The 26699-nt window shown below is 35.2% G+C and overlaps 3 protein-coding genes, 1 long non-coding RNA gene and 1 pseudogene across 5 annotated transcripts; all 5 read left to right on the top strand.

The window, feature by feature from the left end:
- The first annotated feature begins 1897 nt into the window (after nt 1–1897).
- Nucleotides 1898–2644, top strand: LOC103928273 (agamous-like MADS-box protein AGL80). Its single transcript, XM_009337285.3, has one exon. It carries the CDS (start codon nt 1898–1900, stop codon nt 2456–2458), a length of 561 nt encoding a protein of 186 aa, XP_009335560.3. The 3' UTR covers nt 2459–2644.
- A 1812-nt stretch (nt 2645–4456) lies between these two features.
- LOC125476644 lies at nt 4457–5134 on the top strand. Its single transcript, XR_007257967.1, has 2 exons — nt 4457–4905; nt 4991–5134. It is a non-coding gene; the product is annotated as an uncharacterized LOC125476644 (long non-coding RNA).
- Nucleotides 5135–16282: 11148 nt separating this feature from the next.
- On the top strand, nt 16283–19752 carry LOC103955310 (G patch domain-containing protein 8). 2 transcript variants are annotated; one of them, XM_048583688.1, is made up of 8 exons: nt 16283–16373; nt 17167–17243; nt 17502–17697; nt 17915–18069; nt 18299–18442; nt 18545–18648; nt 18760–18931; nt 19449–19752. In XM_048583688.1, exons 2-8 carry the CDS (start codon nt 17175–17177, stop codon nt 19524–19526), a joined length of 918 nt encoding a protein of 305 aa, XP_048439645.1. In that variant the 5' UTR covers nt 16283–16373; nt 17167–17174; the 3' UTR covers nt 19527–19752. The 2 variants fall into 2 exon arrangements, with proteins under 2 accessions (XP_048439645.1, XP_048439644.1); XM_048583687.1 differs by having other exon boundaries at nt 16292–16376; nt 17169–17243.
- Nucleotides 19753–20913: 1161 nt separating this feature from the next.
- Nucleotides 20914–22251, top strand: LOC103955311. Its single transcript, XM_048582965.1, has 3 exons — nt 20914–21145; nt 21485–21720; nt 21932–22251. The coding sequence occupies exons 2-3, from the start codon at nt 21573–21575 to the stop codon at nt 22072–22074; spliced, it is 291 nt and encodes a 96-aa protein (XP_048438922.1). The 5' UTR covers nt 20914–21145; nt 21485–21572; the 3' UTR covers nt 22075–22251.
- Nucleotides 22252–22474: 223 nt separating this feature from the next.
- On the top strand, nt 22475–25929 carry LOC103955346 (annotated as a pseudogene).
- Nucleotides 25930–26699: the final 770 nt, after the last annotated feature.

Here is a 26699-nt window from a genome sequence, read left to right as displayed (position 1 = left end):
GTTGGTTGAGTGCTCTTATCTCTAGTGCCCCTCTCAGCTTTTATAAACAATTTGGCCCGACTGTCTCAACTCTGCTTTAGCTGATAACTTTCAAAGGGCAGTGAGTCATCACTTATTTGCTTGTCATGCCCTTGAAAAATGCTTTTTGGCTGATGGTGAGTTATTCTCTGTCACCCATCACTTTAGTCATAGGCATGTGGCCTATGCTTTGGCTGAAATGGCTTTCAATTTACCTCAAGCCTATAGACTAGGCTTGGGTAAGTCTTCATTTGCTTTTGTGCATTTGGACCTTTATTACCACAAAGCCCGATGTCAAATATAAACCCAAACAATAATACCTTAATAGTTAGACAAATCTTTCAATTTAATAGCCGAAGAAGATAACATTTATGCTTGGATGCTAACCACATTTGACAAATGTAAACAAATATATTTCTTCTGGTAACTTTAATACTTTATAAAGCTGTTTCTTAAGTTTCTACATGCTTCAGAGGGTGATTTGCAAGAAGAGTAAGAAAAGAAGAAACGTTGTTCATGTGGTTTTTAGTTTTTATTAATTAATTTTTTTTTAGTAAAATTGAGGTTTTAAAAATACCATTTATTTTGATCTAAGTCATAGTTGTACGGTAGGTATTTAACTAATTGTTTGTCATATAACCCACTCATAGGCACATCATTCAAGTATTAATTATCCGATGCGGAGAGAGTACCTATCATATATCTTGTTACTCAATAATATGATATAATCACTTGTTTCATTCATCTTACATTATTACCTAGAAAGCTTTGTGATTCAAATACAAAGAATTTTGAGTAGAAATTCATACTCATTCTTAAGTAGTCAAGCATTATTCTATTGTTTTACTTTACCTTTTGCACGTGAGCCCAATAGTACAAGGACAATGTTTCGATGAGGCATCATACTAACATGTACGTGATAGTATTCATCTAATTTTGTATTACTTTTAATTATTATAAACTGTAAAGTTATTATCTTATCGGAGTGGCAGGTGAGAATTCAAAAGAGGGATTGATGGATAGCGGGTCCGGCTTACTCGAGTTTTTTTTTCTTAAGATGTTTTTATTCCTTAAATTGGTAAAATTAAAAATTTTAAATTGTCATCGTATAGAGTACATCCACATGTATAGTGAGGCGTCGAACTGTAAGTTCTCTATTGAATAAGAGTAGTAGGTGAGCATTCCAAAAAGGGATGGATGTTGTTGGGTAACGCCCGCTAAAGAGTTAGTTTTTTCTTTCTTAAATGCGGGAAGATAAAATTAGAAATGTAAACTGTCTTGATATATAGTATGTAACATGTGTATGCTAGAAAAGAAAGAAACAAAAATTTCCTAATAAGTGATAACTTGTAAAGACAATTATATATAATATTAATATTTCTTTAATAAATGAATGAACCATACCAAAAAAAAAAATCTGTGTCTTAGTGCATGCATCTGATGAAAGTTTCAAGATAAACTTCCATATAAAACCAAATAGTGGATAATATCAAACAAATCCAACAACTAATGTGTATAAACTTATATATGGTAATAAATATCCGTCCTAGATTTCATATTGTAAATATGATAGTCGCATAAATATTGAGAATGTGATTTTTGCACATTCTTATTTATTTTTTATCATCATATTAAATAAATTAAACAAAAACAATGAATATGATTAAACAGAGGTTAAAAAGAGTGTTTATCATTGTAAAAGTATAAAATTTCTATTGAGGAAAAAATCTTTCATAATTAATCAGAATAGGCCCTTGCAAAATACTATAAATAGCATATGCTGGTTTGGGTTAAAACACACCGATTAAAAATCTGAAACCCTAGAGCCGTCCTTTTCCTATTTTCCCCTAGTTTCCATTTCTCTTTCTTTTGAGAAACCATGACTAGAAGAAAGGTGAAACTAGCCTTCATCATTAACAACTCATCGCGAAAAGCGACATTAAAGAAAATGAGGAGGGGCTTCATGAAGAAGATGTATGAGATCAATAAGCTTTGCGAAGTTCCAACATGTGCTATAATGTACAGTCCAGATGAGTCTCAACCTGATTTCTGGCCTGATTCTTCAGGAGTGCAACGCCTTATCGAGCAGTTCAGAAACTTGCCCGAGGGGGAGCAAAATAAGAAAATGGTAACCCATGAGATGCTTTTGAAGCAGAGGATAAACAAAGAGCAGGAGAAGCTCAACAAGCTGAAGAAAGAGAACCGGGAGAAACAAATTCGGATGCTCATGAACCAGTGCCTCACTGGGAAGCCCCTGACCGGCTTGGACTTCAATGATTTAGAGGATATGGGGTCAATGATCAACGAGACATTGAAGGACATTGTCGTGAAGATCAAGAGCCGAAAGGAGGAAGAGCTGGTAGAGATGGATCAACCCTCAGTTGCACAACCACCGATGCGTGCATCAGTAACTGATGAGAACTTTCATGACACCATTTAGAGGGTTCCAAGGTCCATTGGGGACGTGCTGACCCCACAATTTGGTGATGTGGATGATCAGGCCCTACCGCTTAAGTGTTAGGACCACCGTGTTAGGTGGTCTAAGAACCCCTTTAATTTAGCTTGAATTGTTCAAGTAATTTTTGTTATTTTGCTTCAGGGGTGTTTTAAGTTATTTCTATTTTGATGCTTGTTTACCTTTACATTAAAACCGCAGGGTTTGTCTCTTAATTTCTTGAGTTTTATGTACTAAAAATTAATTATATAAGAGCTGCTTGCTTGGTAACTTTTGTTTGTGCTTTACTTTATTTAGGCTACTTAGTATATTTTTTTTCATAATGAGAAATCTTAAAGTCCGAATTCTATAGATGGCGAGTTTGAGACCAATTTATTTCCTCTTATTTTCTGGTATACATGTAGGGGGTTAGAATCCGAGGACACATTTTGTGACACACAGTTTGTAGGGCTTACTCTATGATGTATTTCAATGATCTATCTTTTACGTTATCTCTCAAAGATCATGTCTACCACAAATCACCCAAATCCAAAGCATATGATTGTTGGATTAAATTTAGTGTTTTTTTTTATAGAACCGTATTTGTTCATTTTCTTCATTACAAAATGCCTTAATGATTTTGAATTTATCTCAATTTTTGTAAGGATGATCTATGAATGATGAATTGAAATATATACGGTTTTGATTTTTTTTAAAAGGTTTCGGAATGGGACCCACAAAAATGTGTGTTATCTGTCTAAATGCAAGATAATAAAAGACACTAAGCGCTAGTTGGACGGTGAGTTGGGGCTTAGCGCCTAGACGCTTAGGTGGGGCCTAAACGGATTTCATTATGTTAGATTTAAATATATGTAATATATACCTAATATGTTTTTTATTTAAAATAACATATATGTAATGTTAGAGTTAATACATAATAATATAAGTGGCAGGGGTGGGTTCGATTCCAATCAGTTCGGTTTTGTTTGGTTTCTTTTTTTTTCAATTTTTATTCAGTTTGGTTTAATTTGGGTTTGTTCGATTTTTTTATAAAACCTTATAAAACCTTTTTTTTTTTTTAATCTGAAAAGTGTTCTAAGCTCTAACTTTGCTTCCAGTTTTTCATTTCCAAGAAAGTAAAGGAAGAAATTAAAGAAGAGAAAGAGAAAGAAGATGCATGAAGACACAAAGAGAAAGAAGACGCATGGGAGAAAAAAAAAGGAAGAAAGAAGAGGGTAGGGTTGGGGAAAAAAAAAAGGACTTGGATTATAGGTTAATGACTGACCTAAAATAAAAGCTTAAAACTTGAGTTTAAATTTAAAATTGGGCTTGGAATATAACCCAATAGTAAATAAACAAATAAAATTAATTATATTTAATTTGGTTCGGTCTGATTCCGTTTTTGAATCACCGAAACCGAAACCAAACCAAAAACTTTTGATTTAGTTTCCTTAATTCGGTTTGGTTCGATATTCGGTTTGATATTTTTTGGTTTTCGATTTTCAAACCCACTCCTAATAAGTGGAACGAGGAAACGTGCAACCAAAATAGGGATGGTGGGACCATAAACAAATCGTCCATTCCATTCAAATTGATAAGAAGATGGTGGTCCCCATCAGTCCATCTTCTTCCTCCTGACTATATACCATCAGTTTTTCCCATATTCATAAAAAATTTCAGACTCCGATGTCTTTAAATACAGCCACTTAGGCTTGCCTAACCTTCATCTAGCTCTACCTAGTTCTGCATAATGTCGTCCAGTCCCGCCTAATCTCGCCCAGGCATCGGCCTAATGTGTTTTCTGATTTTACCACCGACTAAGAGTTAATCACGATGGTCGGCCACCGTCCAGCCCTAAGTAATTTTGAAGTGGTCGGTGACCCACTTAAGGCAAAGTATTGAGTAGGGACTTTGCTCGACGAAAAATTCATCACGCAAAGGTCCACGATTTATTTAAAACCACATATTGACTCTCCCTTTTCCTCACATACTTTTTCCGAAACTCTAAAGTTCCCCCCGTTTTCTTCTTCCCTAAACCTCTCATATCCAATTTTTGTTTTAATTTTCTGTACAATGTTTGATTCCGTTGCTCCTCCAACTAAAGGTTGTGAGGGAGAAGGATCTCGGAAAGATAATACTTAATTTTATATGGATTTAATAGTTTTATTTTTATTTTTTAAAAAAAATTATTGGATGAATTACTTAGTTTGATTATGAAATTTATATTTTTTTCGTAGACAAAAAAACCAAGAGAATATCGGTGGGCCCAAATGGTGATTGATGGCCGACTTAAACGAATCATCTATGATGATTTCAGAGGATCTAAGACGAAGGCGCATGCCATGCTTGGGCACAACGTTGGGGTACTAGTGCAGAACAATTGTTCTACAAAGTGGGCATCTTGGAAAAAGGTGCTGGAAGAGCTAAAGAAGTTTATGTTGGATGACTTATCAGTAAGTGTGAATTAGTAAATTAATAAAAAAAAAATTTAAATAGTATATTATAATGTTTAATAATTAATTATTTTTTACATAACAGGATAATTATATTATTAAAACGAACCCAAACTTGATGAAGTTCATCGATAACATCTTCGAGGGGTTTGCGGAAGTGGAAGTATGACGTCGAGCGATATGATAGTGAAATCCTTCAGGACCAGCGCAGTAGAAGTGTTATTTAATTGTTATGGACGAATAATATTCTTTTTTTAGTATGTATTTGTGGACCTGTATTTTTAAATATTTCTTTAATTTGTATTTTGATTAAATTTTGATTTTTAGTAGTTATTTGGTTACTATAATTTAACAAGTTTTATTATTTTAATAAATATTAATTTAAGTATTTGTTTGGAATTTTGAAGTTTATGTAAACAGAGAGTATTCTCTAATTGTTCTTCTATCAAGGTCTAATGAAATCTGGAATAAACTTTGACGGAAGAACAATTGTAGAATACTCTCTGATTACATAAACTTCAAAATTCCAAACAAATACTTAAATTCAAAGTCCTTCGTCGCGCAATTATTAAGGCGACAAAAAAATTTTGTGATGAAAGTCAATTCATCCCACGAAGTTATGTCGCGCAAAGAGCATTAGTGGGACTAATGTTACATTCGTCGTGGAAATTTGCGACAATATATGTTTCGTGCCACGAAACCTTTATCGCACAAATGTTTCGTGTTTATAATCAAATTGCTCAACCACAGAGGCAGAAACTGCAAAATATTTTGTAGCAGCTGCCTCTACACCTCCTCCCCCATCAGCTTCCAAGAACAGAATAACAGTGAAATAGTTAAGCAAGATATCACTTTTTTTTCATTCATCTTGTAAACTAGAAATTGTCCACGTATCATCTTTTGTTAAAGGAAGGGCTAAACAAAAATTACTCTAATGGAAAGTAGAATTTTTTTTTCCACTTTGTAGATGTACTTTGAAGTGTTATTAGAATCTGAAATTATTCTCTCTAGAACGTACTTTGCAAAATGTAAAGAACGCTCTACTAATAAAATTCTATGTGGGACTTTGAAGGGTTAATCCTAAACAATAAATTATTCATGGAAATAAAACAACAAAAGGTACTCACAAGGGATCTTAGAATTAAAAGTGAAACTTTATAAAGTTATAACAGAATTAGAAAAGATCACAATTTCATACAGCTATAACTTTAGGCTGGAATCACTAGTTACTTGTCACTACACCACTACACCAAGAACTTTAGGCTGGAATCACTAGTTACTTGTCACACTTTGTGTTTTTAATTATGTCTCGAATGTGGACGTTAACGGAGGTGGAGCCATTCAGGATCGAAAGAAAGTTGGCAGACAAGGGAAATAAGCAGGCCGATTTTTAGCTACTCCTCGTGGAACTTCATTTTGATCTCACTTTACCTCTTGTAACTTAAAAGGCGTCATTTACTCCTTGAAACTCAAAATTTATTTCACTTTAAATTGTGGACTCTCTTTTCTCTTTGAAACTTATAGGTTCCCTCCTAAAACATATGTAGGTCCAACACCTAATAAGATTATAATACGTGTGCAATAATTTGATAATAAATCTCTATTATGCATTAATATTAACAATTAGAGAATATTAAGTTTAAAATAAATTGAAGAAATGAAAAAAAAAAAAATTGATTAGTGTGGCTTACCCAAATTAAAATCACATAAGAAATTAACAGATTTTAGGTAATGTGGAGCAAATTTTGAGTTTTATAGAGACGACTTTCAAGTTTTAGGAGGTAAAATAAGATCAAAATCGAGTTCCAAGAGGCAAAGTGGAGCGAACTATATATGAGTTTTAGAAAATAAAGTGACAACTTTTGAGTTGCAAGAAGTAAAGTGAAATTAAAATCAAGTTCCAGGAGGCATATAGCTAAAAATAAGTCAAATAATAATCCCTTCGAATAAAAGTTGTGATCAGCAAAGTTGCCAATGGTTTTTTCTTTTTGCTAAAAAAAAAAATTAATCCCTTCGAATATTGCTAAAATATAGTACAATCCCAAACCAACGGCGAATGAACGAAATGTTAGTAATCCGAGCCAACAGCAAATTAATGAACAATAATTAGTACAATCTGCACCTAGTTTAATATGAGACCTTATATTACTTCACCAAGCCTGTAACCAACTCGATAATATTTAATTAGCAGCCATATTAGTGGAGAATGCTGAAAAACAACTTGCTCCGGTTGTTTGATTAGCTGATTTGAGTTATGATTCTCTGCGACAGGGTAAAGATTTAGGGTTTTGGGTAAAGATGTTATTACGTGACACAAGATGCATAGTTGTAGACACCAAAACAACAGCTAGCCGGATGAACGAAAATTAGTACATTCTCCACTCACTTTAACACGAGACCGTAGATTAGTTCACCGAACGTGTAATTTCATGATTGTAGACACCGAAACAACTAATAGCATTAGTGAAGAAAGTTTTAGAAACAAGTTGCTCGACTTGGCGTGATTTGAGTTTCGATTCAATGCCATGGGGTGAAGATTTTGTTATGTGACACACAACATTCATAACATGCTTTAAATTGATTCTGGTTCAAATTGATGTTAATTATGTGTCTCCTACTATTTTGGAGGGTTGGTCTGGTGTTTTTTTCTCCACCATTCTTTTGTTTCTGCTAGCTGTACATACTGTCTGTGGAAAAAAAAAATCCTATGCCTAGCTACAATTGCATGTTGCAGTAGCCTTTAAAAACAAGCATCTAAAGTAAAAGGCTCATTGTTATAAAAATCTTCGTCTGGAAAGGCCTAGGCTCGTCACCGTCCCAATTAATTCTTAGGCATTTGACAATTAAGAAAAGGCAGTCTGAGCAATCTAAAGTAAAATGCTCACCGTTTTTAAAAAATCTCCGCCTAGCACCACCTAAATCGGTCACTGCCCTGATTAATCTTTAGGCGTTTGACAATTAAGGAAATGCGCTTAGACCTACTTAGGCGCTCGCCTAGACCCGCCTAAGTACCCACCTAGATCGCGAGTCTCACTTAAACAAAAAGTAGATAACTTATGATTTGCATTTTATTTTTTTTCAATATATTTTAAGAGACTTGTTGAATATTTGGATGAATATTCATTATATACTTGGTCCCATGTTTTCTATATGTTCTAATACTTTATAATCTATATGTCATTCTATTTTGCAATATATGTATCCCCATACAATTATGTATTTTTTAACTATAAACAAACACTTATTTATAAGATATATAATATATTTGCTTAAATCTATTTAGTCCGCTTAGGCTCCCAACCACCTAGGCGCTAGACCCCATCCAGCCACCCGACTAACGCCTACTATCTTTTAAAACCTAAAGATTTGAGAACAAAATTAAAGCATGAATTAGCTACAAAAGTAAAATGATGTACAATAATTTGTGTGGAGGAAGCCACAACCCCTATTCGTGGAACTGTACATGTTAGATTCCAAATAGTTATAGGCACTTAACTTTGAATCAGTATATATTGTCAGAAAGGTAACTGAGTAAATTTCTTGCATTACGAAGCTAGAGTCCGGTTCTCGTCTTTCCTAACCGCCCTAAGATATTTAGAAAATTTAGAGAACTTTTCATGCATGCGCCCGTTGTACCCAATAATTTTTTAAATCAATAGGCCTTAAGGAGACAGCTGCTTTATAATATATCTGAAATTTGGTTAAGAATATCATGTGAATCACGTTGAAGGTTAAAATCTAAGGAACTCAATGTGCTCGTTAAATTTTCTTAATCTTGCAAATTTGCAATTATACAATTAAATCATGAACATCAAGCTCAAGAACAAAGTTGCTGTATGAAGCCACAGAAAGACTGGTTATTGAGTTGTTGCATATATAATGCAAATCAAAAGCAACCTGAATTTTTTTTTAAACCACGAATGATTGATCGCAGACATGGAAAAGAAATGATGAAAGCAACATAATTCAGTGTCTGGTGGTACGAATAATTGTATAATTCAGTGTTTGGTGATACGAAATTTTACAAAATTCTAGGGAATATCTGACTGTTTCTGGAAGTGCTAAAAGCATTTTATGGCAACCAAAAATACTTACATTATTTGGCAAAAAACATAAAAATTGTTTTGTAGTAAAAATGTGCTTTTCTAGGAAGCTCTTGGATGTCTACTAAAATACCTTTCGGCAAAAATGCTTATGAGCATAAGTGCTTCTTGTAGAAACAGTCATGCTGAAACTTCTGATTATTTCGTCTCTCTTCTACTATGTTTTTAAAAATATATACACCAGAAAACTTCGACACTGATTTTACCTCTCAGTAACAACTTCAGCTAGCTCATGTTGCTTATAATTAAGTTTATAGCAATATACTACTGGAGTTATGAAGAATCGTACCATATGAAAAGTATTGTAAAGTTTTCACTTATATTAAATTTTCTAGGAAACTGATCAATAGCCATTAGTATTCTACTTAATTTTTTTTAAACCAAGATAGAAGAATAAAACAAATAGGCACAATAATAATTGTATAAACTATGTACTTGCGATATATTACACAAAATGCATAACAGAAGCAAATACTACTACATGTATTATTGTGATTCGCAAACCAAATACAACTCGTTAATTTGAATAAATTAACTTACATAGTATATAGTATACTAAGTAATGCAGGCGTGCATATAGTTCTTTTTTTCTTTCTTTTCTATTTAGGCCTTTCCAGCTGGGTTTACTGTTAAGGTTGGCAATCATATTCTGAGACAATGTTCTTGTGGATTCTGTCTATGAAAGCAGCAGCTTTGTTGTCAATCCCGGGCTCAGCCACCGACCGACCTCTGTCCTCCTCGCTCGGCCAAACCCTCCTTGCACTCATGTAGGAATCCTCCATTATGTCGTCCCCGCTGCGATTGCGTGGCCTCCTCGATTTGAACATACTGAAGAATGAGAAGGCGGATTTCTTCTGCCTGTTGCCTGCCATAACTCTTTTTCGACACGAAAAAAGAACAAAATACAAAGGCTTAAGTGAGATGAAGATAGTTCAAATAAGAATTTGTACTCTCTTTGGTTTGTAGCGACTATTAGGAAGTTGTTGTGTATTTATAGTTGTAGGTGATCCTAGTGCATGGAGAATCTTGGAGGATTCAAACTCTAGCTAAGTAATATTGGATGGTGGAGATCATAAATAAGACCAGAGAAAGAAAGGAAAAAGAAAAAAGGAAAAAAGCATATTTTCTATGGTCCTCTACTTTATCAATTGACCAAAACAGACTCAGAATTATTGTCGCCTTCTTCTTCTAAGAACTGCTACGCAAACTCCATATATGGCTCGCCTATGCGCTTGTGTTCAAATCCTCCTTTTCATTAAAAGAAAAAGAAATACCATCATTGAAATTTGCATTAAAATTTACAAATAAATATTTTGAATAATGATATTGCACCTAAATTTCATGGTTATTTTTTCAAGTAATGCTAGAGAAAATAAATTTAGAGGCTAAAATTGTAAACTAAATGATATGTCACCAATAGAAATGAGCACGTCTATCAACACTTAAGTAATAAACCAATCATCAACTTACATGTCCTTTAGTTTCCAAAATTTAGTCCCCAAATTTAGTCTCCTAACATTACTGTCTTTTTTCCACATTTTTCATCGTCCAAATCATTTATTACCAATTATAAGCAGCCAAATCTTACCCGTTTTGGGGAAGTGGCCTAGCTTCTTTGCCTCCGAGATGTATATTTTTAGGGGTTTTTGAACTTTAATCCGTGAAGAATATTAAAATTCAATAAAAACCTGATGTTAAATTAGATATTGATTTTAGTCCTCTAATGTGTACTTAATTCAAATTTATATTACATTTTTGTTTTAATATTTAATAGATATCTTATTTAATGTCATTACATTAAAATTAAAATTATTTATTATTATACACATTTTAATTCATTATATTTATTTTACTTCCTCTAATTAGTGTACCTAAACGTTCGTATCATAATATATTTTACTAAATTAGTGTACCGAAATGTCCGTACCTAAATATATTATAGTGAATTAGTAGCACATAAGAAAATATACAAAAACATAAGCGTATCGAAAAAATTCCATACCTAAATATATGATACTAGACTAGTGTACCGAAATGTCGGTATCTAAATATATTATAATAAACTAGTGTACTGAAATATTCGTACCTAAACATATTATACTAACCTATACCGAAACGTTCGTACCTAAATATATTGAAATGAATTAGTGGCACATAAGAAAATATGCAAAAACATGTATACCGAATCTTTACGAAAATATTTTCTTATATAAGATACTTACCATAATGAGAATTAAAATTTATAATATTTTCATAAGATTTAATTTATGAACACCATAAAATTATAAATAAAAAAAAGACATTTAATATGCTAGCATTAAATAGAGTCTAGGGACTAAAATCAATTTTTAATCTTGTATATGATATTTTTCTAAACTTCATCTTATTTAAGGATTAAAATCTAGTTTTCTAATATTTTTATTTGATTAGCTATGGACTGTACATTTCACGGCGTATTTAATTAACAGATACTACAAGCATATGATCCTGTCACCAGAACAAGTATACCCTCGTGATCTAAAACTTGTTTAGAATATGATTAAGCTTGTACTTAACAATAAAATTGGCATGTTAATGGGGTTTTGTTTAAGAAGAAAGTTATTATTTGGCCTTCACCTTTAAGGAATAATAACTACAGGAAACTTCATAAAGATATAGAAGAATGCACAGGGTATAACAATAAAAAAGTTCCCCTCTGTTCCCCCCTGTCACTTTTTTATTTTGTAAAAGCGTTAAAGTGTTTCGTTACCAAAAACAACAAATACAAGAGGTGTTAAATGGGTACATATACTCTAGTAAGCAATTTCATGATCTAAGATGATTCGCACAGATCACCAATGATTTTAAACCCCTACACGTTTACCACAAGAAACCACTAGAACTAAGAGAGTCTCGGAGCAAATTTGTCCCAAAAGGCAATAAACACGACAAACCTACTGACAAGACCCTCACAAAGACCATCGCAAAGGGAGTAAGATTCTCTCATCTTTTTTTTCCTTTCCTTCCCTCCTCTCATATTTGAACGGTCATGATTAAGTCACGTCAACATCTTATATTAATTTTTTATAAAAAGAGAAAGACAAAATAAAGAATATGAAAAGAGAGGATGAAATGGATGAAAAAAAGAAGGAAGAGAATCCTAATTCATCACAAATAGCGTGTTCACCACAGATTGCCTAACCGAGGCAAACCCGAACTAGTGGTACAAGGGCGAAACATAAAAACTAAGCTAAAGTCGATTACGTGTTTGTGGACGAGACCATGGGTCTTGTTTGCGTGGGTAGCAGCAGGGGAACGTGGGTTGCCAATTTTAACAAAGACAACGCACAAGAAGTGGTGGGTCGCAAATTTAATTTAGTTTTAATAATCAAAGGTTTGTTTCCGTCTTTTTTTTTTGGCTGGTTTTATAAATCCCTTTAGTATCTGTGAGAGTATGTGAGTTGCAGATAAAGATGAATGACAACAATCTTGTGATCATAGCAATCAAATAGTTTGCACAGTGCACAGAAGTTTCTATTTTTGTAGCAGAGTATGCAAGCTGTCTAGCATTTTGGTATCCAAGATTCTTACTTAGAAAAGCCAGAGTTTGGCGTCCTCCACCGACTTATACTATATTATTAAGCACAGGAGCCCTTTATTCCATGCAGCTGCATCTCAGGTCATTAAAATGGTAATGGCTTCTTTGCAAGCTGTAATCACTTTGGTTGATGAAGTTGACACAATCTTAACTCTTTATATAGAGAGAATGATGCTTGATTTTCAAAGTGCCAAATTGTTTGATTATCGATGTTGATTGTTAAGTTATTACATTGTCGACACGTTGGTTAATTCTTGATTAATTAAGCAAACAAAATAGTGGATTTGGCAAATATATGAATGCGCAGCACACAAGTTAGGCAGGATACGCTAGAAATTTACGACTACTTGTTTGTTAGACTAACCCTAGAGAGTAGAAATAGAACAGAGTTCTCTTATATTTTCTGAGTATCTTGATTCTTTCATTCGCTTCAACAATTTTTGTTTCAGTCGAGTATTTTTACACTATGTTTGGATGAAGAAATTTAAGATTATTAAGGAATTTTAAAATGACGGAAATTGAAATGACGAGATTTTATTTTCTAGAATTTTTGAATTTTCTTGTTTGGTTAACCTAATAGAACAATAGAGGTTAACCTAATAGAACAATGAAATTGAATACATAATTTGTTATTTTAAACTCTCAATCATAGAAATTGGGAAATGACACCTATTTACATGGAATTGGAGATCTCAAATTCTAAGGTTTTTTTTCCACGCGGAAATTCTAAATTTATATGTTTATAAATCCAAACAAAGGAATTTGTGCATTATATATAGGATTAGGATCCAGTGATACATTATTTTGACACACATTTTGTGGGACCTACTTCGTAGTTAATGTAACGCTCCTGCCCCAAAATTTTTATTTTCGGGGAATATTATTGGTGATAGGTCCAAACTAAACTCTTGGTTAGTTAACTATCATTAAACCCGATTCTCTACTTCACTTTCCTATCCCTCACATTAAATTCATGACCAACTTTTAATTTTCAATCCTTAAGGTTAATACTCAAATTATTTACCAAATTCCTTTTCTTAGTACCAATTTTCAACAAAGGATTTATCTCAATGATTTAACTACCACCTATCGTAATTCTTTAATTATCTGTCTTGTTTACAACCATGCATGATTCATAATTAAAAATTTAAGCACCAAATGTACAAATTTATTCTACTTTGTCACTATTTCCTTTTATAAAACACTTCCCGTTCTAAAAATTATTTCTCAAGTTATTTAAGGTTGCATCTAACACTGTTAGACTGCCTACGTACCCTTGAGCGGGATCAAGCCTTTCGTAGTTCACATTTCCAAAATTCAAACCAAATCCAAAAATATTCATTTAGTCCCACATATACCACAATCGTATTAATATTCAAACCACAACAGTTAGATCTCCAAAGCATAATTAGAATAGCGAAATTCGCATAAAAACACAATGTCGGCTCCCTGGCCGTGCCCCGCCGCACGCGCCGCCATGGGTGGCGGTCGGCCGCCCCGACTCGCCGGAAAATTTAATTATTTCTAACAATTCTCAAAAATTATAGAAATGGAGATCTCGAAGAGTAGAGCAAACTTTATACCTGTGGCCAAGTCCAATTTGGCCTGGAAAGGCTCCAATTTGCCTCGAAACCGTCGGAACCCTATAAATGGGTGGCCTCGAATTGTCACCTCCGGTGCCCCGCCACCCCTACCATTGTTTGGGCTTTGTTGCAGCCATCTAGGGAAGGGTTTTGGTGGAGGTAATTGTAAGAAATCATTTCACAATTGATGGATTTTGGGCAAGGTCTCCCGCTGCACCCATCACTATTTTTGTACCAAAATACCATCAAATTCCCTCTAATTTTTGGTGGAACTAGGATAGAGAGGGCCAAGGTGATGATTGGGAGCGGTTTATAGGTCCAATTTGTCAAAAAATTGGACGAGAAACGGCAAGGAGCCGTCGGTTGAGGAGACGAGTCGCACGGGTTTTGGGCCAAGATCCGTGATCTTGTGCACCCTCCTCCCCTCCTTTTTCCTCCCAGCCTCCTCTTCCCCTTTCCCCTTTTCCTCCTTTCTAACCTTTCCTTTTCATCCCCGTCATCCATCCCATTTTTTTTTCTTATTTTCTTTTCACCTTAAGCCACACAGGTGGCACACCTCAGACTCCAGATTTTCTGAAGGATTCTAGTTAAGTGCAAAATTACAAAAATATCTCTAACTTTAAACGTTAATAACTTTTTCGTTATAACTCTATTTCACAAACGGTTTTCGTCCACATATTAATAATTATGAACATCTAATTCATATATTTAAATTTTCAGGGTATTACAATTAATTTCAACAATCCAAGTCTATCTTTTATATCTTACGTCAAAGATTACGTCTACCAAAAATCACCGAAACCGAAGCCATATGACCATTGTGTTATATTTATTGTTTATTTGCAGAACTGTGTTCGTCTATTTTTTTCTACTACGAATGAATGTCGATAGTCTATGAATGATGTACTAAAATATAAATGGTTCAGATGGTTGAAATATGTTACGAAGCGAACTCTACAAGACTATAAAATATGTGTCAAAAGCTCTGTGTATATATATGTAAAGATAAATTACAAGGAGAAGCCCCTAGGGCTAACACCAGCTAATGTGCTAATGATTTGCTTTGTTACAACTTTTCTTGGTTAAGTGACAACTTTTCTCGTTCATCACAGCCATAGCCCTTTTTTGATATAAATAGTGGGGTTTCTTAGTTTGACAAAATCTTGTAAGTAGTCAGTTTTGTTTATTAGTATCTTATTTTTGATAAACAATATGATCTACACTAGGAGGTGGGGAGTTGACTAAGCCTCAATGGACTAGCAATAATTTGGTTCAAATTCACTTTTGTCGAGAATCGAACCTGAAGCCTCTCACTTACTAGTGAAGAGGAATACCACTAGACCGTAGTACTAAGTGACTTGTTTATTGGTATTTTGAATAAGTGGAATTAATTTGATCTCATGCCTCATTTCATCTCCACTATTAGATTGAAAGGGATAACTTATTATAGTGAGCGCATGTTAAAGAAAGAAACGAAAAAATATATATCTAATTTGAAAGTTGAAGATGAATTATGAAAGAAAAAAATTCATTCTAATTCTCATCCAATACCCTTTGAAATGAAAAATCATCCATCTACCTTCAATATGTCCTCTAAATTAATGGATTATCCATTTCAGTTCAATCCTATGGAGCTTTGTTGATAGATTAAGTTGGAGCAATCAAATGAAAAAAAAAGTCTTTGGTCCCGAAATAAAAGGTTAGGTTTGGGTGAAATGATTTTGTATAAGATTGTAAGAGTGAGGTGGTCCGCGCATGAGGATGCCAGAACTTATCCTTAAAGGAAAGTGTTATTCATACACTAGTTTTCATCTTGCACACACTCTTATTAATTTTTTGCTATTGATTTTCTTCAATTTATTCGATTCGGCATTCGAAAATTGAGAAGGGTGTGTAAGAAGTAAAAATAAGTATGTGGATAGCACTATCATATAAAAATAATAATAATAATAAAAAAAAACCCTAAGTCACAAAAGTCATTTGGGCTGCGTGGGCTCTTACTAAAACCCAACCACCAAATCAACAGACAGTTCAGCCCATTGGGTTGACCCAACTATAGTTGGGCTATCGAACCCCAATCTCACTAATTATTATTACTTTTTTGTTAAACCAAATCGAAGAGGGTCAGAAAACAGAGCCGGTTCAAGATCCGGAGAGCATCTTTGGTTCTTCCATTCGCCAGAAATTTTGGCTGCGTCAATCCAGGTACTATATGCCTAATTGAATTGTTCATATCTGCTAATTATTTGATTTGTTTTTCTTTTGTCGAAATTTACTTGATTTGTTAACTAATTGCCTACTTTGCTCGTTCATCCGGCTATTATATGTATATATAATTTGGAGTTTCTTCTTTTATTTTGATTTGAACTATTCGAAATTATTTACCTTTACCTGATTTTTGAATTGGGTTTTCGACCAATTTGTAGAAAGCACTCTCTCTTTTGCTTTATTGGAATTTGATTTTTCTGAAATTTATTTCCCCGAATTGGTCAGAAACTTATGGGATTTACTGAAATTACCCAATTATCTGTTGTTTTTGTTTTAGTGTAGTTGGTAATGCTTTGTGAGCTTATGGTATATTGAAAATATGGGTAATGTTTGAATTTTGTTGGTAATTTTGTATTTGTTAGAGTTATGTTTGTTGCTAGGGAAAGGCAAGATCAGATCAGAAAGTTCGATTTGTATAGAATAGAATCTTAAAAATCTTCATTGCCTGAACTTATTGAGATAAATTTTAGTTTCTGCTCTTACCGGTTCAATCTAAGTGTTGCAATCCAACTTTAAGTAAGAAGAAAGAGCTTTACCTTTTAATGTTTATATATATAGACAAACGGCTATTGTTAAGAGATCTTTTTGGTTACAATTGTAGGTCAACACGCTGAATTGGTGTTTTGTGCTTTCTTTCGTTATGCAGTTTTGATGTTAGAATCTTTCAAATAAGTTCACCCAGCGCCTTGAAATTGTATGTTAACATTTTTGTTGGTTCATGATTGCTTAGGTAACATCATGGCCTACCGGTATAATGGTAGACAGGAAATAGGCACCCGAGGCAACCCGCAACATCAGAAAGAGCAGGTAACTAATTATTCTAGGATCTTTATTTGTATATATGTTGGATCCTAGCTCCTTTACTTTGGAACTCTAAAGTGGTTTCTGAGTTTTAAGGTTCTTGATAGTTATATGCGGTTCCTCATAAATGTCATTGTATTAATTTTAGTTTACTTTAATGCTACATGCCAATTTTGCATTGATATTATCATTTGTTTGCCAATGAGTCTGTATGTTTGTAATTTCCACTTTATTATGGTGTATGATTAGACCTTTATGGTACAGGCATATCAGGGTTCACTAGTTGATGATCTAGCAGACGAATTTCGATTGCCGATTAATCAAAGGCCCACAGAAAATGTTGATCTGGAGAATGTGGAACAAGCATCATTGGACACACACATAGCATCATCTAATGTTGGTTTTAGGCTTCTCCAAAAGATGGGGTGGAAAGGGAAGGGGCTTGGGAAGGATGAGCAAGGTTTGTTACTAGTGAAATATTTATGATTGTTTAATACTCATGTTCTGTGGTAGCTATTAATTATCTGTAGAGTAAGTGGCCACCTCTTTTAATTTTAATCAATAAATTCTTTGACAACTTGTTTCAGTGCCTTCAAGTTATATGACACTACATTTTTTAAATTTATTTTCATTTATTTTTACGTTATTTATTCTTTGTTGGTGCGTTCCATGTGCAGGAATTACTGAGCCAATAAAATCTGGGATTAGAGACCCAAAATTAGGAGTTGGAAAACAAGAGGAAGATGATTATTATACAGCAGAAGAAAATATCCAGAGAAGAAAACTCGATGTGGAATTAGAAGAGACCGAGGAAATTGCAAAGAAGCGGGAGGTATGTCTTTGATCTTAGTTGCTATAAGTGTTAAGTTATAGATAGTATTGAGGTTGATGCTTTACTTTTTCTGAAACCTAAACTTAATAGCAGAAGGCAGCATATAGCATATATGCGTGTCTTTTGACGGGAATAGGACCATCAACTTTCGAAGGTCTTGAGAATTTCCTGCAGTTTTTATTACCTGGTGGCTTCTACTGCCTGCTTCGTGCCCATTATGAAAATCCAGGTATTAGCAGAACGTGAGCAGAAAATCCAAATCGAGGTGAAAGAAATACGCAAGGTGTTCTACTGTGAACTCTGCAGCAAACAATACAAGTTGGCCGTGGAATTTGAAGCTCACTTAAGCTCATATGATCACAATCACAGAAAGGTAAATGACTGTTAATCTACATTTCTTTGACTTAATTGTGTTTGTGGGGGGTGTTTTCCAATATGGTCTGAATTCGTGAAAACCCTTAAATGAGTGTTGCAGCGTTTTAAAGAAATGAAAGAAATGCATGGTTCCAGTAGTCGGGATGACCGCCAAAAACGAGAGCAACAGCGTCAGGAGAAGGAAATGGCAAAGTTTGTTCAGATGTATACACTTATTTTCCCTTCCCTGATTCATACATTATTCATTTGCTATCTGTATCCTTATAACCTTACTTTTGTAACATGTCTTTCTCTGTCTTCTTCAATTCCATGCAGTGCGGATGCTCGTAAGCAGCAGCAGCAGCAGCAGTTACAACAGCAACAAGAAGAATCTGGGCCTGCCCCAGTTTCCACTGAACTGAAAAGTGCTACTACACTTGCAGATCAGGATCAACGGAAGGCTTTGAAATTTGGGTTTTCTTCTAAAGGTGCAACCTCTAAGTCTAAGGTACGCGCATTGATTCTAATGTCATGTTAAAGATGAGTTTAATTAAAGCGGAAGGTGATTTATGGTGGTGCATATGGCATACAACTTTTTTACGTGTGCAAATATTTATCTATGAAGCATGGATGTGTAGACTGAGAAATCTTGTGTTTCGTGTTCTCTAATGACATGCTGATTATCTTTGTTCTCTCTGTCGAAGTATATCTGGTTTCTCTACCTGATACCTTTTCTTACTTAATTATTTCAAATATGTATAATATTATGCTTGACATATCTTTTGTTTGCTTTCATTGCTTGGCTCCAAAACTTAAAACTTTTACCGCCGCCATCAACACTTTTCTGTCTAATCTTTTAGACCGGGAACTCTGCATGTTGCACTCTGAACTTTGACAAAATAATTACATTGTCCCCATTTTATCTGATGGCAATTTGATTCTAGCCTTTGTTATCAAGGCAATCAGCTCTAGTTGATAAAAATTATGTCCTCTTAACGTATTGGTACTATTCTCCCATTTTACAGATCTCGTTTGGTAGTGCTGCAAAGAAGCCAAAAGTCGGTGTGGCCTCAGTATTCGGCAATGATAGCGATGAAGAGTAGTGCGACAGTACTGGCCATCAGCTCTGTACCTTATCAAGCTTACATTGCCTCCTTATGTAGTTTTATGTGACCTACGACACCAGTTATACGCATTTGTGTTGCATGAGATGTAAGATCATTTTTATAGTTTTACCAATCGGAGTTATAAACATCGATGCACATGAACAATTGGTTTTGTAACGAACTATTGTTTGTGAAGACATAAGTTGGCTCCTCTTGTTTAAAATTAGGGAGTTTTAACGAAGCACTTTTGGTACTGTTCATTTTTTAACGAAAAACCATATTTTATCTTTTTTCTGGTACTATTTATTACACCTTTATTTGTTTTCTTTCATTAAAATTAAAGTTTTTTTGAACTTTTCATTAGTTTTCTTTTAAAATTATGCAGAGGCAAATATATCAAATCAAAGCGCAAATATATCGAATCAAAGTGAAAAAAAGCAATTCATGATACAATACATACATAAGTTAATAAAGCATCGGAGTCGGAATACATGGTAAGATGCACAGAATCAGAATGGTACGGCTGTTAAGCAGCTTCGGCAAACATAACTCGAATGTTACCAAAGTCGAACACCGTGTGGTACGGTCCCATGAGTACGTCTCCGAGAATCCTGCAGGCACAAAGTCGAACACCGTGTGGCACCATATATTTTTACATTAAGGAAATTAAGAGTTCGGTTAAGCCACACAATGAACAACCTAATTTGGTATTGAATTCGTCATCTACAGAATTCGAACCTAAGACTTCACTTACAAGTGAAGATAAATACCATCAGACCATAATATTGAGTGACACCTAGTCCGGAGTTATGTTGTAGAGTTAAACCAATAATTTGTTCTTGGAAAACAGCCCCGGTTCGTGATTATGTTACTGATGCAAGAAAGCATCAACTACAAGAGGAAAATCTGTAGGATTGTCAAAATCTAACCTGGTCCGGAGTGAGAAAGAAAGGTTTATCTCCGATGGTGAAGGTAACGTTTGGCATGCTCGAAAGGCTATTGCAGTTGACTATCGATTCTCCTGCTGGACTAGGGAGGCTCTGACAGAGCTGTTAAAATTGACACAAAAATGGGAGGACGTAGATGGATTAAGTACACTGTCACAGTGGGTGTCTTGGTTTAATAACAAAATGTTATGTGGAGTGAAGCTAATGCATGATATTGTATTATTAGATCAGAACACTCGTGGTAGTGTACGCAGTACATCTTAGTTGCTCTTCAGAAATGATGAACTATGAAATTGACGTATCAAATAATATTTAATCATTTCTAAACTATATCTTATAACATAAGCGGTATACTTAGACCATGTATCTAAACGTAACGAAATTGTCTAAAACATCGTACTCTGTTATTTGCACTCAAGTTCAAACTTTTTTTCTTTCCGAAATTGAATCATAATATCCCCGTTAAAAAAGGAAAAAGAAAAGAACACTCACCCCCCCGGCCTAAGCCACTTCAAGCTGAGCCCATTTCCCAGCACGCAGCCCTCCTCTTCAGTACTTCCTTTTTTTTGGGTTTTTCGTCTCTCACATCGAGTACCGGACTGAGAGTCCCCAGTCCCCCACTTTGTCGATCAATCTTCACCCTTGTCTTCCTCCCAAAGGTCCACAAAGGTAATTCCCTACACCACCTTCGCTGTAATGCCATCGGATTTGTGTTGTGTTAGTGTTATACAAGCTTTTTCTCAAACTGCCCGGTGGGGAAATACGCACAGAAGGTGTTCGACAAATTGCCGCAATGAGATAATTTTTCAATTAAAGCGTACATTTGTTATATAGATTTAAATTTTCAGATTATACTTAATTGGGTTAAACCCTTTTGTGCTTGTGACTAATGGGTATGTATAAAGTTAGAAGCTTTGTGCAATATACAAGTGGTCGAAGCAAGATGGTATTTGTTATGGTTGTATTTGATTTGGCCCTTTAGCTTACCTTAATTTGTTTTCGAATTAGGCTGTTACAATTTTCAGTGGGTTAAGCCCAATAGCATTACTAGGTGTGAGAAAGAAGCTCTGAATTGTAGCAGAAAGTTGTGGAACCGATGGCGTTGAGGCAGGTTTTAGGGTTCTCGGATGGCGAGTTGATGAGGTCGGATTGCAAACCTTGTTCCAGATTGATGAGACAGACTGCCGGTATTTTCACTGTTGGCGGATCATTGGGATTCTGGATCCTTTGCAGATTGCATTACGGTTTGTTCTATCAACATGCTTTCTCTGTTCAACGCAATGTTATGTGCTTATCATAATAATCCGATGCTAAGTTTAGGCCTTAGACAAACTTGCTTTTTCGGATGGTTTTGTTTTTCCATGTTGAATACCTCGTTGTAGCTGTAAATACTATCCATTCTATTGTATTTACACAAAGTCAGGGCTTGTATGTTGTTGTTTCTGTGATTTGCAGGTCCGAGAATTACAGTTCCGAGGAGTCTTCGGTGGGCAGCTTGTGGAGCGGTATCTGTGAGCTCATCCACTGCTTTGCTGGTTCGGTTGTTTAGTCCAGAGTGCGAGCCCCAAAACATAGCTACTTATGACAAGGGAAAGTAGCACTAGATTCGTGAAGGTTGTATCGTCGTTCTAAGTAAGTTATGTCGGTTTTGTTAATCGTTACAGAGGAGTGATTTTATGATGGATATTTCGATTGATGTAAGATATGCCTTGAAATGGACGTAACATTTCGAGTATCGAAGTAACAGGACTAAAAATCCTGCTTTTGTTGCATAAGAGTTTATTGTCTTTCTTGCACGATGCGTCTAAGGAGCAATTTCTCTTAGCAGGAGCCCTTGAATCTCCTGAATTTCGGACCTTGTTCCATTTTGCTCTGAACTTTCAATTTGATTTTGAGCATCCTAAACTTTCAATTTATGCAAATATTCCGCCAATGGTCAAGTCTTTCACAATTTTTGTCATTTCATCCTGTACATTATGCCTGGCCAACTTTTATGAGACATATACAATAACAACGACAAAGCCTTATTCTACTAGGTAGGGTCAGCTATATAAATCTTAAAATGCCACTGCACTCGGTTTTGTGCTATGTCAGCGAAATGGTATATCGCAAAAAAATTATTAATACTTAAATGCATACCATAGACCACACCTCCAATTCAACTTCTCTAGCAACACAGACCGTAAAATTCATTGCCCAGCCCCACCAAATTCATCTTCCATTTCCGGCTTGCACAAACTCTCTCTCCCTCTCGACCCTCCACCACCCATTCCTTTATCAGTTAGTCGTCGACCACCTCTCTCTCTTCGTTTTAGCCGTCGACGTACAGTTCCGTCAGTTCTTAACCAATTCTCTCGATTCGACCGTTAATGTCTGTCTCTCTCTGCTCTCCATATCTATTTGCAACTCACTCACTCTCTTTCATGATTTAGGATTTTTTATTTTCAATCTGGGGAAAATTTTAGGGTTTTTTTTTATTTTTGGTGGGGATGAATTTCAGAATTGAGGAATGATTTTCGAATTTGGCCTAAGCGATTTTGGTTTTCCAAACCTAAAATCTGCTTTTTTGGATTACCGATTTTTGGTAAACCAAGGGATTTTGGTAAACCAAAATTTTCGGTTCGAGATTGGTTTAACTTTTCTTATTCCAATATTTTAGTTCAATTTTCAGGAATCATTTTTTAGTTCAATTACCGAACTGAAACCATCCCTAGATTCTGTAGTACTAAATTGCTCCAAATTGATTTTTGTTTTTAGCTAAACACAAAATTAAGCCAGGGTTTTTGTTTTTTTTTTTTTTTTGGTAAAAAAATAAACAACTGGTTGCAAGTCACGGTTATTCACTCATTCCGGGACCGAGAAGACTAAGCCAGGGTTCAGCAATTGGGCCTTTTGAGTGTCCAAAACTTCTAGCCCAAAGCGCACGCAGCAGATTAGGATTGCTTCCATCCCAAGATAGAAACTAGCCGTACAGTGTCGCTCACGCTCTCTGCGTTGTAATAACATGCAAACAAAACCAAAGAATCCACAAAATCCCACCTTTCAAGCTTCAATCATGCTCTCAGAATCGTAGAAATGGCAAGCGGCAAGTCAGTGGTGGCGCTGATCAAGGCCCTGAAGCCGGCATTCCGCTCCAGCAACGACAACGACAAGGTCGCCCTCGCCATCCACGCCTACTTCTTGGCCTCCGGCTACGACCTCACCGCCACTGGTCCCCACGCCTTTTCCCCTGCCGCCCTCAACTCTTCTTCCACGGGTGCGTACATACATACTCAACCCCATCAAAGTTCTCTTCTTCCCAAAAATTAATGGATTAAAAAAAAAAAAATTGATTCTTGGATTTGTTGTGTTGGGTTTGTAGATGAAGTGGGTATTGAGGGATGGAACGAGCTCGAAGACCAGTACGCATTCGTGTACGTGAACCTGGAAGAGGGTTCGAAGAAGGTCCGGGTCAAGTGCCTTGTGATGGAGGATAAACTGCATGTGTTTTGAGCTCTGGCTGATGGGTCTTCTAAGCATGTCGAACTAGAGTAAGTTTTTGTGCAACTGGGTTATTATCTGTCATCAATTCTTGCTTGTTAATGGCGTTTGGGTGTTGAATTTTGTTCATTTGCAGCGTTGGGAATTATGTAGAGGAAACTGGTGGCGGAAATTACTCTAGACAGTTCAAGAATATGGAGATGCTGGTGAAAATTCTCGACTCTTTGCACCCTTTGAGGTAAATCAGGTTTCTTGGGTTGCAATTGCATTTGGTTATGTTTGTGAAGTTTTTGTGGATTCTTTTTGTTACCATGACACAAAATTATGCGTACAAATTGGGCCGTGTTGCTTAGTGTGGGTTTTTTTTTCGCGGCGTTTTTCTTGTGCAGTTCAGAAATAAGTGAGAGTCGCTGTGAGACGAGCATCAGAACTGAGCCTGCTCCTCAGACATATCTTTCAGGGTCTGATCTCTTTCCCTCTCTCAGTTTCATTTACGATCGATTAACAAATGCAACCCAATCATGTGAAAAAATATTGTATAAACTGCAGTTTGTATGTAATACTAGTTCAATTTCAGTCGCCTGAGATGTTTATTAGTTAGGTGTGTGTGTATATTATATCCATAAATGTGAATCTAGGATGTTATCATTGAGAGTCCTTTTGGTTAACGCCTGCTCGGTTAAAAGTTTAAATGCATCGCCAACGAAGAAAATGAAAAATGCAGGTCTGCCAAAGAACAAAACAGGCCTACAAGCCCTAGTACAAAACAGCTGGATCCTTGCACTTCCATATGTACTACTTAGTTTGTTTATATCGTTCTACAGTTGCAAAAGAAAGCAGCTCGATACGCTCTGGGAGGAGAACAAAATTCCTGTTAACGCCACCTACATTGCCAGTGCCGGTTCTGTCAAAGTACTACTTTTATCATCTTTTCTACAATATCCATTTTATAATTCATCGTTGCAGCAATCCATTTGGTTTCATCAAAAGTTTCCGAAAAGAAGAGCGTAATCTCACACAATGATCTTGCAAATTAATGTGTCAGGTTGGAAAACTTGAAGAGGAGAAAGTTTCTGTGCGGAATGTGTATAGCACAAGGCGAGTGAAGCAGAAGATAGGCTCGGGATCTGATGAAGCAGTTGGTCTCGGCATCTTGCTTGAAGATCAAGCAATACATGACAAGAGTAAGCATATACAAATCATTTGTCCCCAAGAAGTTCATAACCTTATTTTAAAGCAAAACTAATGAAAAAGGCTTGAAAACTTTGAGTTTTAACGATAAGGACAAATTAAAGGGTATACTGAATAGTACCAAGATTGACTTTTTAGTGTAAAAATGTGGTTTTTCGTTAAAGTGAACAGCACCGGGAGTTTTTTTGTTAAAGTTTCCTTTTTTTAATGATTCCAAATTCAATTTTTGTGGTTGCATTTCATCAAACTTCTTTGAATTTGATATTTGTTGACGCAGAACCTCAGGATTTCCCTAAAACTGCTGCAAACATCCCCATCCCCAAGTCCCAGCCCACCCCAGCTTCTCAGTCTGATTCTGTCCCTGTAACACAAGAGTTCCATCTTTTAACGGATCAGATTCTACCAACACCGGTTAAGAAAATAAGTCCGCGCCATCTGCAAGATGGAGAAGTGTACCAAGGTGAGGCTTAGAACTTCTCTTGTGCTTGGTCCCGTTTGATAACCATTTCGATTTCTGTTTAGTAATGCGTCGGTATATTTGGTTTCTTTTCTGAATGGATTCTTTGTGTGGTGAAGGGAGGCTGCGAGGCTACGATAGAAAATAATGAAGGAAGCTTGCACAAAAGTTGGCATCAAAGGGACAGGTTTAAAGCAAGGAGTTAGAAGTCCATATGAATTGTTACTAACACTACTCTTAGCTTAATATGCATTCAGAAATAAATAGTTGGAATCTTCTTCACACTGTAAAATAATTGATTTGAAACCGTAATTCGATTGAAACACGATGCAAGTTTCATTTAAATTCTATGATGCTATACTTTTAAACTTTGTAACAGTTAGATCTTGACTTTTATGTTTTTGACTAAAGATCTGACGGTGAAAAAACTCTCTGGAATATCGGATACGAGCAACATAGAAAATCCCCACTAGCGTTTCTAAACACGGAAATGAAACTCTTCTGTTTTCATCTTCTATAGGAGTAGACATTGGAGTTTGATTCTTAAAGTCCTTAGTCGTTCTACAAGAACCACTTCTGCTTATTAGCACTTTTGTTAGAAGAATGATTTTTTTTGTTAGAAATTCAACAGCATCATGAAGCAAGTACTGAGACTTTGTTTCGTATAGAGAATTGATTGAAATTGATATCCCTCTAAATTCAAAGCATGTTTGAAGGATGAAGGTATATTATTTTTTATAGAGAATTATTTTTTATTTTGATAGGATTAGAAGAGAATTATAAGTGAAAAAACTTCTCCTTCTAATCCTACCATTCCAAAGAGAATTGTAATATATTCTAGAGTATTAGATCTTCTATCTTCAAATTTAATCTTAATTTTTTTCATTTCGAACCTATCATTTATACCAAATGATATCATAGTCTCCTCGTGATAAGATACTTGAATTAAAAAATTAATAACGTAAAAAAAAAACTTTCCCTATTTATATAATAATATGTATTATAACACATGTATTCGGAGCACAATATACCAAAAGAACTCAACTCAAGTAGAAATAAGAGACCTCGACACTTGTACGGACTGCACGCGGGCAT

This window comes from the organism of the source record quoted next, unplaced genomic scaffold (genome assembly GCF_019419815.1).
Source record: "Pyrus x bretschneideri cultivar Hongxiangsu unplaced genomic scaffold, Pyrus_bretschneideri_v1 Contig2, whole genome shotgun sequence".
Taxonomy (NCBI): Eukaryota; Viridiplantae; Streptophyta; class Magnoliopsida; order Rosales; family Rosaceae; genus Pyrus; species Pyrus x bretschneideri.
Note: the sequence above shows the minus strand (reverse complement) of the source record. Positions and strands in the feature narration are given on the sequence as shown.